At 33.7% G+C, this 24,730-nt stretch overlaps 1 protein-coding gene across 2 annotated transcripts in view; it reads left to right on the forward strand.

Moving 5' to 3' along the window:
- TRIQK (triple QxxK/R motif containing) overlaps positions 1-13,843 on the forward strand; it is a 96,871-nt gene extending 83,028 nt beyond the window's left edge. For both annotated transcript variants that reach the window (XM_030760089.2, XM_022584808.2), the window contains exons 4-5: positions 1,741-1,826; positions 7,009-13,843. In XM_030760089.2, the coding sequence (XP_030615949.1) occupies positions 1,741-1,826; positions 7,009-7,122 (200 nt within the window). In that variant the 3' untranslated portion in view covers positions 7,123-13,843. The remainder of the gene's footprint in view (positions 1-1,740; positions 1,827-7,008) is intronic.
- Positions 13,844-24,730: the final 10,887 nt, after the last annotated feature.

The raw sequence follows: 24,730 nt of genomic DNA on the forward strand, positions 1-24,730 counted from the left end.
TTGCACCCAGAGTTTATTATAGGGCATATATAACATAAGAAATGACTTCTTGGCTTCAAATCTATAATATTGAAATTTCTTTTTAGGTTCTCATTAGAAACTTGCTTTGTAACCCTGAGTGGAGACATTTGATGTGTCACCAGTTTCATTGCTCTGAACTGTTTATATCTCAGCAGGAATAATGACATGAATAGTTTGACTGTTGACATGTGAAATCAGAGTGAACACTTGTCAAGATTTTTTCAGCAAAATTAAATGTTGCTAATTTAAAATGGGTCAGAGTAATATTTTTCTGTATTTGTTCATTCCATAATTTAAATTTAGATCATTTGATATACATTTTTACAATTGGCTCATTTCTGGATCATTAAACCCCATCATCAAATAATATTTATTAAGCTGCTGCATGCTCATAGATCCAGAATGACTGCTATACCATTGCAGTTAAGGAAATAGCATACAGACTTCTTAAAAAAAAAAAGCTCTTCAGCCAAATAAATACTTTTATGTGTCTAATGAACACAGATATAGCATTTCTTCATTCTCCCATTCATTTGTCTCACTTCTCCCTGGCATTTCTAATTCTAAAAATCTATATAGAATTTTGAAGGTACTTTTGAATCATTAGCAAACACATTAAAAAATATATTGCACATTAAATTTTGATGGTATACTTTAGATAAACTGCTTTCAGATTTACTTCAGTGTGAGGAAGATGTGGAAATTAAAGTTAGCAGTTGTATTATTTTGATAGACTACAGGGGTAAATTTTGGAAAGTAATTGATCTTTGAAAGGAAAGGGAATAAAATGGAAACAACAAGGCCAAATAGAAGAATATAAAATAGTTGAAGAGATTATATGGTCAAATGTTAACTCCCACTCAGAATGACATATGATTATATTTGAGACTAATTGGACCCAATTCTTAGCTAACAGGTTGGTTAACAAAAAGAGTATATTATTCTAGTCAGTGCTTTTGTTGTTGTTATTGTTAAATCTGTTTTCCTCACAGAGTGTGTAATAGCTCTTTTGTTACCCATTAGTGGGGTCACCAGGTGGTATACACACACACAAAAAACAAATTTGGTGACACTAACTCAGTTTTGTTCATTTTTGGTTGTTAAATGTAGTAAAGAACATTGAAACTAATGTCTAAATATAGCTATCCTTCATCATTTATCTAGCCATATTTATTCTGTCCTCCACAGAGAGCAAACAAAAGTTAAATACTTTTTTCTAAAGAATTCAGCAACTGAAAGATATTTACAGATCAGCCTTTAGTTTCTTACTTTGAAGATACTTCTCAGATTGATTATTGAATACTTAATATATCGATAATAAAATAAATTTCTAATGAACTGTTATTCTTCAATTATGAAGACAGAGTTAACCTTACTTGTTTAAAGGGATCTTATGTAATTTCATTTATTTCCGCATTTGTCTCCAAATGCTTCTAAAGGTTTACTCTCTTTGCTTTAAACATCTTATTCTCTAAAAGAATTTTTTATCTTTGTTGATATTCACCTCACACCAAATGAAAGATGTCTGTCAAATCTTCTTCCTGAAAAAGTAAGAGAGAAGGAAAAATTGACCTTAGGGTGACCAGTTTATGGTTTCCATAACTGGGAATTACTTTGCAACTTTGTCTCCCAGTTTTACTCTATTTAAAGGTTCTTTGACATTTCAGCTGGCCGTTAAACTTAAATTATAGCTCATTGTCTGAAATTATCTCTTTCTAGGTAAACAGGATTATAAAAAAACCAAACCTATTTTACGAGCAACCAAATTAAAAGCAGAAGCAAAGAAAACAGCAATAGGCATAAAGGTACCTGTATTTGATAACTTTAAAATTTGATATATTGCATGCCATCTCATTTTCTAAAACTGGATTGCATAAATGTTGAATTCTAAATGTTTTATGACATTTCAAAATATAAGTCAAATGCCAGGATTAAAGGCTTTTAAAGAGAATTTACTTAATGAGAAACATCCTTCCCATTCTAAGATTTTATTAGGTCTTAGAATAAGACCTAATGTCACTTAAGAGAGACAGTTACACTTAAAGTTGCAATTTACTTTTTCTCTAGCTACTGTATTTATTGTTCAAACACTTCAGCGATATATGTGGCCTGGATCAAACACTTTTCTTACTTGCAATAAGTTTCATTTTATGGTTGTTTAACTTTTAATTATAAATGTATATACTTAGATCGTTAATATATGTAATTTTACACGTGTATTATTTTTGTTGTCAGTACTCTCTATGATGAAATTCTAATGATGTTCCCAAACTTGTTCTTTTAGAAAACCAGTGTTTTAACTGCTTAAGAGGGATAAAAGCAACTGAGAATGATGTTAGCAGATGCTAATCCAATGTGCTAGCACAATGAAGTTCAACAAAATTACATTTACATTATTACCCATGTCAACTCTGCCAAGTGTTTAGAGTAAAATTAAACTATAAATAGAAAAATTAATTTGACGGCTCTACTGTCAAATGTGCAAAAGTAAAGTGACTAGTACCTATATTTTATTTAAATATTAAAATGTTAAAAGGAGATTTTGGGTTTTATCTGGCAGATGAAAAATCAATTTTTCTAAGTTATAGCTTATAGCAAATGCCAAGGTATTACTACCAAGCTGTAACAGCTGTTGAACTGCCAGATGATATATTTGGTTGTCTTCCAGAATTTGCTATTATGATCACGAAACACTGCCTTCTTTTTACTCCTGATACTGATTTTGATCAAGCATTGCTGTGTGCTGCGGTATGTTTTCACAGCACAATCTCCTCAGTTAGTGCTGTGTGTCAGCTTTTAACGGAAGAAAAAGAAAAAAAAAGTGAATTGCCTTTTTGTTTGAAAGAGAGATGATTAATCTTTTGAAGTTTTCTTCTAATTTCATGTGAAATTTCATTCATCTTTAAAATTATTTCCATGACACAAACTTTCTAAAACCAGTGGTTAGTTTCTTATTTTGCAGTTAGTTACCTGATGATTGTCTCTTGTAATGAGAGCACTGTCTCTCATTTTCCAGGAAAGCAATATGTCACTTATTTTTATCTTTCACAATACAGGGCTTTGTTTTTGTCTTGTTAGAAGAATATTGGGGTAGCACAATCCACTTGTGGCACAGTATAATGAGCAGCTGCAAATTAGAATTTGAAAAATAGTGCAGCCATGCATTTATTGATATATACCACTTTCCTGTATATATCCTCTATTTCATTTGCTCTTATCATTTTGCTATGGTTTTAACTTGAGGAAATAACCATATTCCTAGTATAAGTCTACCTTATAGTGCAATCGAATGTCTTTTTAAAAGCAATATAGAATTTGTTTATCTTTTATGAGAAAAAAATTGTTCTTAGGTTTCATTTATGATTTAAAGTATGTACAGAAAAGTTTCTGACATCAAAAACAGCTCCTTTTTAATAAACTAGCATATCATTTTGATTTGTAAACCTGTGAAAAACAAAAACCTTATCTTTAAACACTGTTTACTTTGCTTGAAAATTTATGTAAAGAGCCCATTAAAATAATAGGAAACTTTTTAGAATCAGAACCATGGAGGTGTTTTACATTTCAAATCTGGCATACTAATTAGTTGGCCCTGTCAAACTTTGATTGCCTTGTCATTTTAGCATAGTATTTTAAATAACGAAATTTCTTTCAGCAATTGCCATTTAATGCTATTTAATTTCCCCAGTGAGTGATTTTTATCCATGTTGATAATGTCAGAGAAGCAACTAAGGATTAATGAACATCAAACATGTTTGACTCTTATCTAGTTAATACAGGATGACCATAATGTTATAATATTTTATCACTTTACTACTTAGTTTTTAGAATGAATCATTGCTATGCTTTTAAAATAATTTAAATCTACAGAAAATATGAACAGCTGCAAGGAATAGAAAAATAACAGCAATGATAAAACTGAACACGAAAGAGGCCTAGAATCACATGACTCCTCTTACTGTTAAAATGATCTAGCTGAGTCTAAACTGGCACATTTGTAAAATGGATTTTATGCCATTTACCTCACAGTATAGTCAGAAGAGTTAAATAATACACTTAACATAAATATTTCTTTGAATTAGCTATTACTGGTTTGCATAAATAAGACTGTCCTTGGATGTTTGTCATTGGCCTAAAGATCCCCTACTCAACTAAGTCTGCTTTGTGTTACTATACTACATATTACAAAATGTTTTCAGTTTTGCTGTGAAGATAGTATTATGGATATTATTGCTGTAAAGTTTTCAAAACATTACATAATTTTAATATACCTTGTACATAAATTATATAAATCTGACTCAATCCTTCATTTATTTAGAAATTGCTATGAGCATTACAATGTTGTAGAACCTGTGGAAAAAAAGATGAATAAGACACAATTATCTTGGAGGAATTTCTACAAGAAATCACATGATTGAGAAATCATGGATTAGAGATATAAAAATTACACAATAGGGTACTTACCCTCAGGGGCTTCTAGTGCTTTTTTATAAATGTATGTTTAGTGATAGAAAATTTCAGGGAACAGTAATGATTCAGAATAAGATATGAATATCACTTCTTCAAAATGTGGAATTATTTCTATTGAGAAGCTATTTTTAGTTCGTGTATTTTACCAATATAAACAAAATGTCATAATTTATGACCCAGTAATGAGTACCACCTAAAAATTATTTGCACAACTAATATTTGTTATTTGGTTGCTGTTCAATTTGAAGATTATTTTTCAAGAGTTGCAACATCAGGGAAAATTTTTTTAGAATGCAAATAACCTGTGTTTCCTAGTATTTAGAAGGAAAAAGATAATCTATATTTGTTTATTAAGTAGTTTATTTGAAACAAGTAATTATAATAAAAAATAAGGATCAGAAATTTGATTTATCTGTTACATAAATAAAATATTCAAATGGCAACCAGATCCTGCTAACAACCCCTTGGGATGAGCCAGCTGGAAGCATTATTTTTGTTCTCTTTGTTATTCCTGATCTAAAACTAAAAATGACCAAGGGTGGGGAGAGTCATAAATGCCTGTAGGTCTCTAAGTTATGGTTAGTGTGACCAGAATTCTGAAAGCAGTATTTTCAAATTTTACCATAGTTTTAACCCTCCAAGCATGCAGTCCCCACAATACTTATCTCCTTAGCAGAATAGGGACATTCTGAAACAAATGATTTGCTGTACCTCCTCGTCCAATACTTCGGAAGCCTCACCCCCTACACCATAGTATGTTGAATAGACTTAATTGAATTAATGGATCTTCTGAAGTTGTATTCTATGAATGTTCTCTGCTTCCTACCCTTAAACCCCTTTTTCATGCCTCTGGATATTCTGAAAATGTACAATGAAGATGATACAGAGCTGTTTGAAAGGATAAAAAGGAGTTGAAAAACAGCAATTAGAGGTGATTATCAATGAGATGAGAATCACAGACTCTAATCAAGAGTAAAAACTTTAGTCTTGTGTTAAACTTATGGGAATGGTGACTGCTGTTGAACAGTTTTTTGTCCACTGTACAGAACAGATGGAGTTTGCAGTTGTGTGTCACTTGTTTATTACATCCTCTTAAAATTAGTAGCTGTGTAACCAGATGGGTCTGGGAGCACAGCTGTGGATACAAGAAAATAAATGAAACCTGTCTGATGCTGCCATGCCCTTTTGAGATGCCAAAGTATTCCAACTGCAGCAGAGAAAAATTCACTTTAATTTGACATTATATTGATAGAGTAGATTGAGAAATCAAATCTTACAAAAATAGTTGACACTAAATCTTTCAACCCCATGTATTTTATTAATATTTATTTTTATAGTTTGCAAATCTAAAAAAATCTAATAATAAAGCTAAAAATCTGTATAAAATGTCCATTTGTAATTTCAACATCCAGGTAAAAATTACATGTTGATTATAAACCAAATTTATTTTAATGTTTTTAAAGTTTATTAGGTGGCATATGTTGAATTATTAATTTTGCATTCTTTTGAAATGTAAACTACATTTGTGTAAGTGCAAATAAATTGCTTCTCCATAAAATAATGTCAGGAAGGGGTGTGATATGCAAGTGAGAATTACAAGGGAATATTTAAGCCCCTTAGGATACTGTACTAGCACTATTTATTCTTCTTTCTGTTTAGCCAAATGATATGTTAATATGGAGAAAATTCCTTCATGGTATGTGTGTGTGTGTGTGTGTGTGTGTGTGTGTGTGTGTATATATATATAAGTTTATAGACTTTTTGAAAAATAATATGATTTTTGCCATTGTATATATGGTAATTTTTTGGCTATTATTTCAGCATAATTGATTAATATAATCCATATCAAATCGCCAAATGAAGTATCCAGGACCATCCTTCATAGTTGTGTTAATTATATCATATCATGCTTTATGAGCCAAGAGTACTTAGTTTTGTTCTGCCACATTGTAAACTATAGAATTTAGAATTTAAAAATGAGTTTTAAAAAATAATATTTAATAAGGATGTTTACAGAGACATAATGTAGAAACCGGTTATAATAGTTTCTTCCTATTAGAAAAGGAATGATAATTTAAAAAAGAATCTGTGTCCAAATGCTATAGCTAATAATAAACGTATTGAAGCAAGAAATAATGTTATTTCTTTCTCAAATGTTATTTCTTTCTCAGATAGAGAAAGATAAACTGTGTAGTCACAAACTACATTGCTTACATCCAACAGTTTGATATACAAACTACGAAAATATATTAAAATTATAAATGTTAATTTTACAATTAGAAAAACACAAATTTAAATAAAAATAATAATACACATCTATTATTATACCCACTGATGTACCTGCCATTATATTAGGTATTGTCAAGCACAAAAGTTTCTTTGCTTAATGACAGAAAGTGTTAAACAAAAAGAATGTTATTATTAATTCTAGACTGTGTTTTTTTATCTCGTGAAGCTGATAACGTTAACCAACCTCATTTCATGAATTTCAAATCTACTTTTTTTTTCCTTCCTCAGGAAGTTGGCCTTCTACTTGCAGCTATATTGGCCCTCCTACTGGCTTTCTATGCTTTTTTTTATCTCAGGCTGTCCACAGATGTTGACCCTGATCTGGAACCAGATGAAGATTAGTTGAGCAGCAATCAATGCATGAAAAAGATATAATTTTATAAAAGCACCTCTAGGGACCAATACTTTCTGAAGTACTGAGACAGCAAGATCTTGAATTTTTTCTGCTGGTATTTTCAGTTTGCAGAAATATCTTTTAAAATGTTGCATAGGATATCAAGAAAAGAACCTTACCTAGCAACGTAGTATGTGTGCTACCAGATACTTTTATAAATCTTTCTACTTTGACAGGCAACCTATTCATGGTGCATTTAGATAAAGTGAAAAACAGATCCTAAATTCTTCAGATGTCTTAGGCAATTTATGTGTATAACTCCATCACTTACAGATTACTAAATCTATTTTTGTTCCATATACATTCTAAGTAAAAGTATATATCCTCATTTACAGAAACATTCTCTAGTCACATTCAGAGCCTAAGAAGGAATGAAAACTCATGGGAAATTTTTCATTTTACAGAGAAGCCCTGCTTTCTTTCCAGACGTAGTTTATATCATTAGAGAGACAATCTGCACATACATCTACAGTAATCTTTTTCCTTCTTTGCCAACTGTTCAGTGCACATGTGCTCCATCAGAAATGGCACCTGGATGACAGAAGCTCAAAGAGTCACATATGTCTCTAAAATAGAGTTGCTTTCCTCTTGGGCTGTCTGAACTGGTGTAAATAGAAAGTTCAGTTGATCTTGATTTTAATTAACTTATTACTCTATTAATATAAACTTGGAATTCTATTTTAATTATGTTGTCCTGGCTGCTTGCAGTATCAGTTTGCCCCTCTTGTTAAGGAGATATGTAGCAACCTGTTGTCTAATTGTGCAGTGTTTTTCACACAACGGTAATAGCAGAAGTCCTACCTACTCAGAGTCATTTTCTTGGGTGTCTCTTATATCTGAACAATACAAACTTGTTTTACAAAATTGTATTTTGTCTCTTGGGAATTAAATCAATTAGAACCCTTTCATGAAAAGTAATAGAAGAAAATATATGTCTTATATTACTCACATATGGAGTTTTTTGTTTATATGATTTTTCAAGGTATTTTACATTCGTTGGAGTATAATGACTAATGTAGTCAGTATTTTTTACTGGTAATGGAATTTTAAAATAATTTTATAACACATGAATACATAAAGATTAGAAAATGGAAAAATATGTATCCACAGCAGAGTTGTTAGTTACTACCTTACATAAATATGTATAGAAAATGAATAGCTTGCAACATGTGCATAAGGTGTTTCATAGTAAATACATTGTATTTATAAAGAGTAAATAAAATGTTAAGATTGTTTCCATACTCTCCAAGAGAAGAAAGTATTGATAAATATCCTAGATAGTCTTTGAGACTTTTGCAGATAGTTGAACGTGGTTGGGTAGCATTATGTTCTGTAGAATTTTTTCAAGTAGCATAACTTATTTCATCAGTGTGAAAACAGCCAAAAGTTCCAGTATCCTCACAGATCATTTATGCCAAACATCTGAGGGCAAAATTTAGCCAGTGCTGTTTCCTGGATTCTTCCCATTGAAATCACAAACTCAAGAGACAGACCAAGAGTTCCTATACATTCACCACAGTGGACAAATCCAAGTGGCATTTTTAGGAAAGGTTGCAGCATTTAATGCCATGTGGTATGTCTGTTTGTGAAGTGGGTGGCAAGAGAATATCCAAGCTGGCATTTTGGATATGATGGGTCTTTTACTTTCCTGAGTGACATGCCACATGTCAAGAAATACTGCTTTCCCCCACTCCTATCACATTTATGTGAACAATCTTCATTTAGTTATTTCCCCTCCCATCTGGTGTTAAATACGGTCATATAAAATAAAGATTATTTCTAATTTCAGTGGTAATTTAAATGCAAGGATATGTAATAATTGTCTATTAGATACCTATCCAAGTGAGATATTACAGAATTTACAGTATTTAAAATAGATGATTGTACTCTTGGAAATGTTTGAAAATTCATTACCCTGAAAAAAAGGAGAAAAACAACTTTACTATCCTGTTCTACTCTTGAGGTATTCTTTGGAGGAAAAATGTTGTTTCTGATAGTAATGAATATTAGCCTAGACACAGCATAACTAACTTAGCTGATTAACTGATGGTAAGTCCCAAAGGCTAAACTCTGATTTTAATAAATAGCAGGTAAAGTGAGACAATGTATGTTTACAAAATAATGTTTTTGTGAAATGCACATTTTTCAAACTCACATTAACTGGGAAGCAGCCAATCCTCTGTAGAGAAATCCCAAGTTGAAGTCTGGTTTGAATCTTTGAAGACAGAGAGGTGATATCCGGTCTGCAGTTTCAGGGGACTACACTTTTAAATAGTGAGTGGTATTTGGCATAAATCTGAGACTGGCACCATACAAATTTTAGGCATGGGTTTTTCCCCTCCAATAATTCACTGCTCAGAGTAATTCAGAAGACAAAATAAAAAAAAAAAATTAATGACTTTTCAGAATGTTAGAATCTATCTGTTAACATACTCTTTCTGCAGAAGAAATTTCAACTAACGCAGCTGGACTTAACGTACAGCCTATAGAACACTTTGAATGAAGCTTGAATGGTTGCTGGTTCTTATATTGCATGAAAAATACAGAATATGTAAATTCATTTGAGAGGCGATGTTGTAAAAATATAACCTCATCTATAATTTCTTTTAAAACAAATGTGCTAAAATCCTATTTTAGTACCAGAATGAGGTTTTGTTGTTGTTTTAAGATGGCAAAATACTTGAAGATTTTCCAATCTTTTTCAATTTTTTGTAAATGTAGGTGAAATATTCCCACTCCAACCAAGGATTACAAAATCCTGAGAATATGTTCTTAGTCATTTCTGTAATTGCAGTAGTGTAGTGGTCTGCACATTTTTAATAAATGCATGTTAGAATTTAAGTTAATCTCTTTCAGTCCTCTCAGAGCCTGGCACAGTTCTTGCATGTAACAGATGATCAAAAATTATTTGCATTTAATAAATAAAACTTAAAAATCACAATATTGATCAACTCAGCATTTAGCATTTATGGTCTTTGGTTGTATTGGGACACATATATATTTAATCCTAGTTCTTTTTAAGATCAAGACAACTAGCATTAAATTTGCTACACAACAGAAACGTTGCTCTTTTCTAGGAAATCAAATATGCTATTTTCACCTTAGTATTGTTAAAAATCAGACTCATTGTTTTAAATTTAACTTAGTCTAAATCTTCACTCCCATTGTAAATAAAACTAAATTTTCATTATAATGCTATATTTATGTGAAAACTAAAGTGTTATATTTTCCAGAATCTAAATTATATAGTCATTGATAATTCAGTAGATCAAGTTATGCTTTAGATAAGCTTCAGAAATAAACTTCTAGAAATTAAACTTAAATTTTAATGTATTTCATCCATAACATAAGGTTATTGTGTCAGAGACTATCTAAGATAAACTTTTATTTTTTTCTTACCAACAATTAGGTGAAGACACTTACCTGAGGCTTCTCTGGGGAGATTCTCACCACTTTTCCCTTAGCAGCACTGCCTTCTTTTATTAGAATTGCTCCAATGCAGCCTGGATAGAATGTTTGCTAGATTTTGTTCCACTGACACCATATCTAAAATCAGTGTAACCTACAGTAAAAATTGTAGCAGATGAATTCAGTGCCTACAGAAACACTTTACTATTTTGTATAGGTTTTAGCTATACAGGTAAGTATAGAGGGAACTGGGAGAGTCGCTTCAAGAACTATATCAGTGTGGAAATATCTATAGTGGGTCAGTAAATGTATTTAAAACAATTGAACTGCTGTCGTATTCAGCATTGTGCCTCTTTGTTAGACAATTTTTTTTTTTATCCCTAGCAACAGACATGAGATCCTTATTTCAAGAAAAATAAGATACTTTACATGCCAGAAGATTTTTTGATGACAGTACCCCCTCCTATTCTTCATTTTTTAAAACAACAACCAAAATGGTGGGGAGGCAGCCAAAATTTGAGGTACCAATGCCTCTCGAACAGATGTCGCACCATTATTTTTTAGCTCGTTTAGATGAATAAACATGTTAAACTGTGAAGTATTACATTTTAGATTTTTTCATTAAAAAAAGAGACAATCTGTTTACTGTCCTAATTGAGACAACAATCCTTGTGGTTGCCAGTTTTGGCAGTCATAACAATGAACTATAAATATTTGGACCAACCAAGTAAATGATGGCTATAAAGGCTATAGCATGTGTAAAGTTCTGTTTTCACGGGCACCCATCTTAGTATGGCATTTTTTTCTGACTTCTTCGAATACAATTGTTTGTGTAAATCTGAAGTTTCATGGTGAGCCTAAAAGAAATTGATTTCAATATCTAATTTTGTTCTAGTTTATCATCCTTTTCAGTGTTCAACTATCCATCTGCTTGTAACAAATTGCTTCTGCAGTTGCTCTATTGAATGTGACAAGGCAGGTCTTATTGGATTGCCTTCTCTGTACATCCTAGGATAATACAAAATTCAGGGTTTTTTTTTTGTTGTTGTTCTCATATTTATAAAGTGAGGTTAAAAACATTTTTAAAAGTCTCTTTAATTGCAGTTTTTTAAAAGAAGATTTTATAGATAAACATGGCCAAATATAACTCTTGCTATAATGACCATGAGATGGAGGTCATAGTCTTAGCCCTTATCAGTATGCTTTACATAAAACAAGTGTGTGGGAGAAGTTGGTGGACCAAAGAGAAATAATCCAGACATTAAAAACTCATTTATTACACTAGTTCCTAAACATTTGTGATGCAGGTAGTGAGTGCCCTTCTAGGCATCTTATTTGAGTTCTCTTGCTCACTTCTCCTGCTCTTCACCCATGTGCCTCAATTCTAAATTCTCAGCAATCTCGAACATTCCTTCTCTGTTTGTGTGAACCGCTCTTGTACTTTGTAATACTTAACTTTGTGCTTACTATATTAACTGCCTCTATCTACTGTTCTACTTAGAATCATCATTGATCCTCACCTATTTTTTCTACTGTCTCTTCTTACCTGCTTTCTTTTTAATCTGTCACTAACCACAGGCATTACGCAAAACTAGAGAGAATAGTACAATGAACCTCAATCTACCCATCACCTAGTTTCAACAATTACCAATATTTTGCCACTGCTTTATATACTCCATGCATTTTCTGTAACCTGAGGTATTTTAAAGCAAAACTCAAATATGCTGACATTTTACCTGTAAATATCTCATTATGCATCCCTGAAGGAACTTTCATATTTGTTTGTTTGTTATTTGTTAGGTATTATTTTTTGAGTTACTAAGAAGCTACTATTACAGCTAATAGAATTAATTATTTCTTGTTATCACTTAATACCAAGTCAATATTCAGATGTCCTTAACTGCCTCCAAGATACCTATTTAAGATAAGTTTTGAATCAAGATCTGTACTGCATTTGGTTGTATGTCTCTTAAATTTCTTTTAAAGTTGACCCTTGAACAATGTGGGAATTAATCTCCTTATAACTCAGTCAGCCCTCCATATCCCTGGTTGCTCCACATCCGCAGGTGCAACCAACCACGATCATGTAGTAGTACTGTAGTATTTACTATCGAAAGATATCTGCGTATGAGTGGACCCATGCAGTTCAAACCCATGTTGTTCAGGAGTCAACTGTATTCTGCAACAAACCTTTTTCTTTCATGCCATTGATTGTTGAAGAAACCAAGTTATTTGTCCTTTTGGATGTTCAACATTCTAGATTTGGCTTTTTCATTTTGTTATTCATTTTATTCCTCTATTTTTCCTATTTTCTGTAAACTAGGAGTTAACTTTTAAGTTAGATTAGATCCAGACAGTTTTGTTGTTGTCATTTGTTTGTTTTTAAGGCAAGAGTATTTCATAGTGAGACACATGATATCTGGTTGTCTCACTTATGGTGGTGCTGAAATTTAATAGTGGATTCATGTGCTAGTAACCTGATTCCCTCCAAAATAAGGTTTTACATCAACATTTTACCTAAAGCTTTTAGCATCCATCCATAATTGTTTCCTCGGTTCATTATCTCATTAGGCATTTCAAACTGGTGATTTTCCATCATTTCTTTACCATATATTAAGTGAAATTATTAAAAACAATTTTATCAACTATTTGGTTAGCTTACACAGCTCATAACAAGAAGGAAGCATAAATACTTGAAATCCAAATTTCAGAGTAATGGCTTAGCACTCTCTAACTGTGGCCAATAAAGATGTGTCATTGTTGTTCCTGTTGTTTCTTTTATTATCATTATAAAGGCATAGATTTTACCTATGTGGTGTGGCTCAATCCTTTGTAATCTTTGTTCTTTTCAGTACTGAAAGGAGAATTCCATTATCATGCTTTACGTTATTAAAATAATGAAAGTTTTATGCTTTTACACTATTTTAAGTTATTCTGAAAGTGACAGCCAGTCCAATCAGATTTTAAAAACAACAGGAATAAGTAGTAAATATGGGAAAATGTATAATATTTTCATATTATATGATCGACTAGAAAACTAAGAAAATACTGAGTAAGTTTTATATAACATGCTCTTTTAGAAAAATATCTGTGAAAATCAATATCTATCTACCTATACAATAATTAGCTAAATATCATAACATAAAAATATTTTTACAATTGCAATCAAAACTATAGAATTATCTAGAAAAAAATCAGCAAGAAATATGAAGAGTCTTCATTGGAAAAAGAACTTTACAGAGGAACGTAATAAAACTTTAATAAAAAGGGACCAACTATTTCCCTGAATGAGATCATTCAGTTTTGTACAAATATAAATTTTCTTCTAATCTGGAAATAGAAAAGAGAACCTTTATCAGATATTAAAGTGTATTATAAAGTTATAATACATAAAATAATATCATTGTCAAGGAAAAGTAGACAAACAAATAGAAAAAGTGCAATGTCCAGAAATATATTCAAATGTAGATATTCATTTAATGTATCCTGTAAGTCATGAAGATGGAAAGATAGGTTATTTATTAAATGTATTGAAACAACTGAGTGTCCATTTTGAAATTAAAAGATGCCTACCATGACGTAAAACAAGATTAATTTCTGATGGAATTTGATTTCTGTATGAAAATAAATGAATCCATAAAAAGTATTAGAAGAAATTGTAGACATTTTAAGAAAATTATAGTAGGGAAATTATTTCTAGGCATTGATTCATGAGTCAGAAACCATAAAGGAAATACTGTTGGTTTATAACACATTAAATTAAAATCTAACACATAACCCGGTACCCAGTGTTAATTAAAGATGTGAGAAAACAGTCTCTTTCATATACTGCTTGGGGGAATGGTAATCTTACACACTTTATGGAAGGAACTTTTGCAGTGTACTTTAAAAGTCTTAAATTTCATATATACTTTAGAAATTTATCTCAAGATAATAATGCCTGTAGTGTGTAAATACACAAAGTTAGCCACAGCATTCTTCGTAACATCAAAACAAACAAGCAAGCAAACAAAATGAAAGCAATGTAAATGCCCAATGTAGGAGTCTTTTGAAATGAGTCATGTTACATCTATAAAATAAAATGTGATGTATTTATAAAAATAACATTTATACTTAACTGACATGGAGAGAGGTGAAAAATCAGTCATAAAGGATTACATGTAATGCAGTTCTCTTTTGTTCGAATGTATATACATGTCTGTGTGTTGTATATGTGTGTGTTTATATGAGTCTGTTGGAAGAATATTTAGCAAGAATTAAAGAGTATTTATCTTTGGATATTAAGTTATAAGTGATTTTTACTTCTCTATATTGAGAGAATTCTTCAGTCTCTGCTCTTCAGGAAAGACTAGAAGGGAAATGTTTTACTGAGCTACATCATGGGTCCAGACACCTGGCAGATCTATCTGTTTTGGGGTGTTTTTTTTCCCATTATGTTCTTCATTTTTCATTCAGTTAATAAATATTAAGCACCTATTAGGTATTATAATAAGTCATCTTTTACATTTACCCATCTATATTCAATGTAAGAAGTATGGGAAAAGGCAGTTCTGGGTTTTTTGTTTGTTTTACAGTGAGAAATTGAAGAATGCTTCAGAAAAGAACTGATATTGTAATAGGGAAGAACTTTTGTATCCTATTACAAGCTAATAACTCAAGGCATGTTGCCTATGAGCTTAAATTATACATAATGGCTCATCTCTGGGAACCCTGACTCCCAGGCAATGAGCATTAAGCTAAAATACCTTTGTTTAGCTCACAGGAAACATCCTGACCAGGCCCACATGTGAATGACTGCAGGGAGGAAGAAATTAACACATCCCTTCTGGAGGCTGATGGGAATCAGAAAATGTTTGACTTTGCTCCCTCCCCTTTTAGTATAAAAGAAGCCTGAATTCTAACTCAGGCAATGTGGTTCTTTGGGGCATCTTTTTAGTTTGCCGGCTTTCCAAATAAAATCATTATTCCTTGTCCCAACAACTCGTCGCTCAATTATTGGCCTGTCACATGTCGAGTGGTACAAGCTTAGACTCAGTAACAGTATTTGGGTTTATTCATTTGTTCATTCAAAAATAACTTAATTGAACATTTACTACATGCCAGAACTGTTTTTGTGCTTGCAACATATCCATAAACATTAAAAAACAAAAAACAAAAACAATACCCTTGCTCTCATGACATATGATCTTGAGAGATGGAGATGGTGATGGTTTCATCAAACAGAAAAAAAGCGTGAAAAGGGTATTCTGAAGTGAGAGAAAACCAATACAAGAGTACAAATACATATTAGTGCTTGAGTGCTTGGCCTGTTGCAGGCAAGAGTGGCTGGAACACAGAGTGTATGTGGTAAAGTGGAGTGAGAAGGTTGTTTGTTAATGTCCCTTTGTACTTATTGTCACCTTTCTTTCCTTTGCCTAAAACCATTTCCTTATATTTAATCTGGAAAATGCCTACATATCTATCCTTTAAGACCCATCTGTTCTCAGATTTTCCTGGACTTCCTCCACTCCAGCACCAACACCTCCAACCCAAGGCTAGAATTTATTCCATGACAATTATTCATTTATATAATTCTTCAACTGGACTCTGAGGTCCTTCAGGAAGGAACTCTGGGTTTCATTGCTGTAACTCAAATGTCAAGCACTCCTCTAGACCCATGGCATTTGCCACAGTGAATATTTTTGCGTGAATAAATACTACACCTCATTCCCTAGAACAGGGTTTCTCAACATTGGCACTATTGACATCTTGGGCTAGATAATTCTGTTGTGGGGCCCTGTCCTGTGCATTGGAGGATGCTTAGCAGCATACTTAGATGCTAGTATGCAACTAGATGCCAGTAGAACCTCCTCCTGCCCCAGTTATTGTTGGAGGAGGTCATCAAGAGGATGTGACAACTGGTTGACCCATGAGTTGGACCAGGGCAATGGGAGGCTCCTTGCCCCTTCCCTGGGATGTATATTCTGCCCACTGTTTCCACAGTGGGAACCGTTTTCAAGGACACAGCCTTTGGAAGGCAATGTGTTGTGGAAATCATTTGGACTGTGTACGTGACTGTTAAGGCCTCTATATAAATGTTATGATTCTGACAGCAGGTGCAGAGATCTACTCATCTCTTACTAATTTTTCATTCGACTTGCCTTTTACTGAGATTGGTGTGTTAAAGTCTTTTATTAGTATTTTTTTTTCATACCTTCTGTGGTTTTTGCATTTTGAACATGGCTGCTTTGTTATCTGGTATCTTGTTATTTGGTGTATTGATATTCATAGTTATTATATCTTGATTATAAGTTTTGGATTTTAGCATTATAGAGTGTCCTTGATGCTTTTAGGCCTGAATTCTAACTTTTTTATATCAATATCACAATTCCTGCTGTCTTATAGTTTCACTTTTTTTTTTTTGGCTGTACACAGGGCTCTCACTGTCGTGGCCTCTCCCGTTGCGGAGCACAGGCTCCGGATGCGCAGGCTCAGCGGCCATGGCTCACGGGCCCAGCCTCTCCGCGGCATGTGAGATCTTCCCTGTCCTTGCATCGGCAGGCAGACTCTCAACCACTGCGCCACCAGGGAAGCCCAGTTTCACTTTTTTGATATGTCCTTTCCCATACCTATGATTTCAACATTTTGAAACACTGTATGTTAGGTGTGTCCCTTACATAGAATCACAGAGTTCAGATTTGCTTTATGAGCCAATTTGGATTTTTTTTGTAATAGATGAGTTAAGCCTATTCACATTTTCCAATGTGGCTAATATATTGGTATCAACTCTGCATATAATTTTATAATTTTATTTTACAGTCATCAAATATATTTAGTTATATATACTATGTTTCTGTATTTGATGTGGCTTTGCTTCTAAAAAAATTATTTTGGTATTTTTGAACATTGGTATTTTTATTTAGAGATTTCACTTATACCTTTTTTGTGCACTTAATATACCTTTTCTTAAATAACCTTTTATTCAGTAGACTGTCAGTCTTACATGATATCCTTGACTTTCGTCTATTACCTATAAAACAGTCAATGATCTTAGTCTGCTTTCTCCTTTGTCTTTCCCTTCTTCCATTTCTAGTTGTTTTCTTTCTACTTTTCTAGAGTATATTCTTCTACTCTTGCTACTACCCTTCTTTTAGGTATTTAACTCTTAAAATTCTCAAAAATTAAACTTAAATTAAACTCAAAAATTAAAAATATATAAAATGCTTATCATCATTTATTTTGCCAAAATTTTCCAGGTTATCTCCTAGTTGAATGAAGGTCATCCAACCAAGGAAGAGCTCATGTGTAAACTATTCCCTTGATTCATGAACCTTTAAAATAGTTTTTCTATTGCCTTGACACTTGAGGGACAGTTGGGTGATTACAGAATACTTGGCCTGCAATTTTTTTTGTTTGTGTGTTGCCTTTGAAAAGCTTGATGCCAGTCTTTCCTAGACCCCCTCTCTGCATAAGCAACTTGATGTTATTGCCAGTATACCCTGAATTCTAATTGTTTTTCTAGAACATGTCTCTAAGTTGATTATTTTTGAGTTTTCTAGGCACACAGTGGGCCCTTTGAATATGTAAAAAAAGGTTTTTCTTCCTTCTGAAAAGTTTTGATTATACTTTTACATATCAGTTATAGCACATTTTGTTTTCCTTCTTCAGAGACTTCAATTATATGTATTTTGAATTTTCTTTTCATGTCTTCAATTTCAACCATTTTCTCTTTGACCCTTTTACTTACTACTTTATCTCATTTTATCCTTTTATCATGCTTTCCTTCAAAGTTCCTTAGTAAATTTCACTAGAATCTATTATACCTTGGGTACCTCTCAATTTATTCTTTATTTCTGAGATGGGCTAGTTTTTTTCAACAGTCTCTTTGCTGAGATCAATCAACTCTTACTCCATCACTCCCCCTTTTTTTTTCCCATTGTGGCCTTAGTTTTAAAATTTCTGTTTCTAGTTTATATCTGTATCTATATCTGTGTCTCTATGTACCTATATCTAATTTTCAAATGCTCATTTGAGGATTTTTAATTCAGTTAAAAATTGTGTAAGCATATTCTTCTGGTTTGTGGTTTTTGGGTTTTTTGTTTGTTTTTGTTGTTGCTTTTTGGTACAGACCATTTCATCAGCTGAAGTATTTTGATTTGAATTTTCTGTTTTCTTCTTCCATTAACTTTGTATGTAGTTGGTTTCATTTTTTCTTTTTTTCTATTCCTAGTCATTTTGGGGGTTGAGTCTCTAGTTCAGGATTACTCCCTTATAAAAGCTTAGTGAAGCCAGTTTCTTTAATGAATGCTTTCAGTGGTAGGGGAGACACAAAGGATTGCATGCCTTGTCTCTTCCATTTCTGAAAGTTCCTCAGTTTTTCCCTTACCTTCTTTCTCATTTCTGCTACATTCTCAAGAGCATAATCTTTTCTCTGCTTTTATGATTCTCACTAAGAAGCAATGCTCTTTGAGGCTGCTGACTTCCTCAGTATTAATCATTTTCAAATATTTTTCCTATAGCTGGTACTGTGAAGTGCCAAATACCAGACCTCAAATTTTGCCACTTAGTATTGTACTTCCTTTTTCTGGGGTCTTTGACTTGTTGATGTGTTCCACTTTTTAATGGTGTGTCTTAAGTGTCCCCTTTCCTAATTTTGGCACCTACAGGCTTAAGATGTTTGTTGGAATGTGGTGTTTATATCTCTATTTACAGGTAACTTGATTTTGGTGTTTTCTACTTCCTAATGAGGCTAAACACTTGAGCCATTTGTGATTATATTTGCATTCTTATTTTGATATTATCATTGGGTGGAGGACTTGAGAGATTCAAGTTCAGGAGGATATCGTTATCTCCAGTCCCACAATTTTTAAATAGATTTTGAAATTGCTTATTTTCTAGGTTAAATGTATAAAGCTGCTTTGGATTTGTCTTCTATAGACCTTATTATATTTTGAATTTTAAAATGTTTTTTGTCTTTAACTTGTATATCCCTAAATGGACTCCACACTTTGAGGGGAGAGATCTTGTAATTTTGATATTCACCATAGTACCTGGTATACTAACATACACAGAATAGCTTCTCAATACATATTAATTATTTAGTTATTAAAACTTTTTATGTAAGAAATTGTAAGTAAAATATTTGGGTTCTTTATATATCTTTTTAAAAAGATTTCATACTTAGATAAATATTGAGAAATATCTCCTAAAACCATTAAAATGTAGTCCAGTTTCTTAAAAAGAATCCACATTTTAAGAGAAGCACCAATATGAGAACATGTTCTCATGATAAAACTGGAAATAATAGACTAAGTAGTTTGTCCAATTCATATTTTTCTCAGTAATTTCTCTGCAAAAAAAAAATGGAAACCCATAAACTTTGTTCATTTTAACATGTGTAAAAATTAAATCAGCAAACAATAAGAAAATATAATACATTATTGTAATCTCTGCTATTTATTAATTCATTTAATTTAAATGCAAATTGTATGTTTTAATCATAAATTGCTTGGTACAAGGTTGTTCCTAGTAATGAGCAGTTCAATAGATGGCACTTTTTTGAAATTCTAATAAAGCATTCCACAGAGCCCTCATTCTTTGTGAGCATGGTTGCCCCTTGAAACATCCTGAAATACAGAGCTAAAATGATTTAAAACCTCAGAAGAAGGTTTCGAAGGTTGGAATAGGAAGCTACTCTTGGCTTCATGGCTAGATCTGAACACCAAAGTTAAGAAGTAATTTCAAATCAATCTGTAGAAAGATTTTACCTCTGATCATGAACGAACAGAAGCCCTCTCTCCAGAAGGTGTCAGGAGTCATATGATGGACACTAATGATGTCTGCTGCCTTTTATCATCTGTCAGGGACGAGTCACATTTATTTCCACACAGACAGTGAGAACATTTAATGAAACAAAACAGCATTATCGAGCTCCAGGTTTCCCAATTCTCTTTGGTCCTAGAAATGAAGCCCCAGTTTCATTAAATTGTAGCTTTTGGAGGTATACTACAATTATAGTCCATTGAACCAAAAATTATAATAAGATCCCAAAGCAAAGCTTAAATATACACAGACCTCCTCTCTCTATTTCAAAAGTTCAAGTTAATTCAGCAAATACCACAGCTTTAGGATATATATATATAGAGAGAGAGAGAAAAAATATTATAGAATAAATACAAAAATGAATTAAAAATAACCCAAATCATATTATCCAGAAATATTCCCTAATAATGTTTATACATTAATTATTTTGCTTTTAGCCTTCTAGACTTTATACTTTCATGTTATTATAAAAGTATGCAATTTATTTGTTCCCAGGCCTCAATAGCCTGTGACTACTGTGATACCCAAATTTTTGCTGTCTTTAATCAAAAAATGCACAAATGTAGGCATATATAGGCCTACCATATTGTCATATTCTTATTTATTTATTCACTCAACAAATATTTACTGTATTTCCACTAGAAGCAAGGCACTTTTTAGCAACTAGAAATATAGCAGTGAACCAAAAATAATGAAATCTGTCCACACAGAGCTCGTATTCTGGAAGAATAGCTGAGCAGAGATATAAAATAAACAAATGAAAAAATACATACAAATATATAAACATAATATGCCAGGTGATGAGAAGTGCTATGGAGAAAAAGAAGCTGAGGGAGGTGGAAAATGAATGTCTCTTCACCCTGCTTGCTCTACCAGACAATTCAGACTATTTTTTTAAATTAATTAATTAATTAATTTATGTATGGCTGTGTTGGGTCTTCGTTGCTGCGCACGGACTTTCTCTAATTGTGGTGAGTGGGGGCCACTCTTTGTTGCAGTGCATGGGTCTCTTGTTACAGAGCACAGGCTCTAGGTGCCTGGGCTTCAGTAATTGTGGCACATGGGCTCAGTAGTTGTGGCGCTCAGGCTTAGTTGCTCCGTGCCATGTGGGATCTTCGTGGACCAGGGCTTGAACCTGTGTCCCCTGCATTGGCAGGTGGATTCTGAACCACTGTGCCACCAGGGAAGTCCCAGACTGTTCTTGATTTGACCAGACATGCTTTGACCTGAGGGCCTTTGCACTGACTGTTTTTTCTATTGGACTCACTCTTTCATCTCTTTCTAATCTTTGCTCAAATGATACCTTCTCAATGAGGCCAACCCTAACTAGTCTACTTAAAATTGCAACCTGATGCCATCTGTGCTCACCAGCACTCCTAAGCCATCATCGTATTTTGTCACTACCTAAGGCTTTTCACCTTTGAACATTCTGCATAGTTTACTTAGTTATTAAGCATATTGTCTATTTTCAGTCTCTCTCCACTGGAATGGAAGGTCCATAAGAGCAGAGATTTTTGCCTGATCACTAATGTATTCCAAGTGCTGAAACTAGCATCTGGTACAAAATAAATGTTCAAAAAATATTTGTTGGGGCTTCCCTGGTGGCGCAGTGGTTGAGAGTCCGCCTGCCGATGCGGGGGAACACGGGTTCGTGCCCCGGTCCGGGAAGATCCCACATGCCGCGGAGCGGCTGGGCCCGTGAGCCATGACCGCTGAGCCTGCACGTCCGGAGCCTATGCTCTGCAACGGGAGAGGCCACACCAGTAAGAGGCCCGCATACTGCAAAAAAAAAAAAAAAAAAATTTGTTGGATGATTAAAGTGGAGATGTTGAATAAGCAGTTGAATATCTAAGACTCAATTCTGGGGAGAGAAATCCAGCCTAGAAATACAAATTTGGAAGTCATATAGGGTGACATTTTAAGTCATAACATTGTATGAGACCTCCTAGGGAATAAGTAACAATAGAGAAGAGGCCCTTAGAAATGTTAAGGAATCAACAAGATTGGGGCACTCCAGGGAGGAAGGCTGAGAAAAGAGGGTAGTAAGGCAGGGGGAAAACCAATTGTGCTTGGCCTCCTGTCATATGAGGGAAGAAAATGCTTCAATAAAGAAAACGTCAACAAATTTAGAAGATTTGTCTTTTTGTAAAAGATATATATGCAATATGCCTTAATTTTTACCACTCTTTTAACTACTACACTGCAAGATAAGCTCTGTATTTCTGAGTAGTAAAAACAATTTTTTGTCACTTCAATTTCATTACAAAGTATTATAAATATTCTGGTTTTTATAAAATTAGCTGCTGGTAATACGTGCACATAAACTGCAGGGTGGCCCAGTAAATAAACAGCAAGTATCCTGAATCTCTTAAGATGCACAGGCTTCCCTTTAGAAATCCATTCATCTGCAAAATAACACTCCAAGGGACCTAAGGTTGAGCTTATTCAAATGAGGCTCATCACCTGCTTTCTCAGTTCCCTTCCTCCTCTAATGATTTCTTCCCCCATATGTGGCACATCTTTCTGTAAAAGCTTCACTGTTCTACATGATTCCTCTTCCCTCCCTTCCAGCCAAGGGACCAGCTGTGTTGGTTTTGTATCCTGCCTATGTTGCCTCTGTTGCTCTCACTGCATCCTGTTTGCTCCTTCCTTACTAAGGGCATCTTCTTTCAGGCCCTTAACACTACAGTTTCTGTCTTCTCTTCATAACCAAGTGTCAGCAAAGCTGTCTCTCTTAAGGTTCATCTGCATTCACTAACTCCCCTTATCACCCCCTTTCATTCCTCACCTACTGTACTTTAACTGTACTGTTCTCACATCTCTGTCACATCTGCTTCAGCTGGTATTGCTAATAACCACCTAACTATCCACTTTAGTGAACTTTTTCAGTTCTTACTTTGCCTATTTGTGGCACTAGACATTGTTGGAAGCTTTCTTCCACTTGACACCTTTTCTTCTCATGGCTTCTGTCATACTACATTATATCCTACTTTTTCACTTCTGATTCTTTGCAGCCTCCTCTGCAGCCTCCCTTTTCTCTCTCTAGCCTTAAAATGTCAGTGTTCCTCAGAAGTGAATCTGTGGTCCTCTCAGCACACCTCTGCCTTTAACCTACATGAGTCCCTTGTTCCAATCTAATTAAATTGAACTAAATTCATTCATTCCCCAATGCTCACCTACGTTTTTCTTCTCTGCTCTTTGGTCACACTGTCCCTACTTTCTAGATTTTTCTTCCTACTTTCACCATCAACCCACTATCAGATCTGTAGTACTGGTCCTTCACGACTTAACTGAAATAACCTTGTCCTTTCCTCCCCAGAGCACCTCAGCTGTACCTTTAATAAGGCGCTTTCCACAGCCCAACAAGCATTAGCATTATTCATGTATCCTATCATCCCCCTGCAGGCTGGCCACATGTCTAATTCATCCTTTCCTACATTGGCCTTAGACAGCTGAAACTCAATAAATGGGCTGATATTACAATGACATGATAATGGTATCCAGGAAAAGGCCATTTAGTTAGCAACTTCCTGAATTACCTAGCACACTGTGAATTAAGAAGTGAGCAAACTAATTCCTGTCCTGTTGAAATTACTGTGCTTGACAAAGCATCTCAATGAGCGGTGGGTTTGGCACAGATTCACTGAGCAGTAGATAACTTTTTCATAGTTCTGAATAACTGGACATTAAAATATAGAAACACATTTACAAATATGCAAATTACAGTGGTTATCTTTTCTTCATTTACTTTCAGTGAATCATTTATATGTACATCAATACTGCTATTTCATGTTTTTATAATGTTTTAGACATTTATTATGTATGACTTCACAGTTCTCTGAGTACCTTGGCAGAGCTCACTCTGAAATAAAATTAACAGTAATGATTATTAATAACAATTTAATGGGGCATTATATTAACATGTACGAAGATTAGGGCTTATTACACTTATTATTAATATTCCTCATGGTAATTTCTTTAACAGTTTTAAAATTTGTCATGTCATTATATTGGCCCCTTTTCCTTAAGCATTGCTTGGACTTACAACTACCAAAACTATGACTTTTTTTTTTTCTTGCGGTACGCGGGCCTCTCACTATTGTGGCCTCTCCCGTGCGGAACACAGGCTCCGGACGCGCAGGCTCCACGGCCATGGCTCACGGGCCCAGCCGCTCTGCGGCATGTGGGAACCTCCCGGACCGGGGCACAAACCCGTGTTCCCTGCATCGGCAGGCGGACTCTCAACCACTGCACCACCAGGGAAGCCCCAAAACTATGACATTTATTTGCTAGTAATAATAATAGCAACAAAAGCTACCATTTACTGAGCACTGTGCCAGTGTAGGC

The sequence above is a fragment of the Delphinapterus leucas genome, chromosome 17, assembly GCF_059928025.1.
Source record: "Delphinapterus leucas isolate spDelLeu-1000000601 "Yukka" chromosome 17, BTC_Dleu_Yukka2, whole genome shotgun sequence".
NCBI classification, from domain to species: domain Eukaryota; kingdom Metazoa; phylum Chordata; class Mammalia; order Artiodactyla; family Monodontidae; genus Delphinapterus; species Delphinapterus leucas.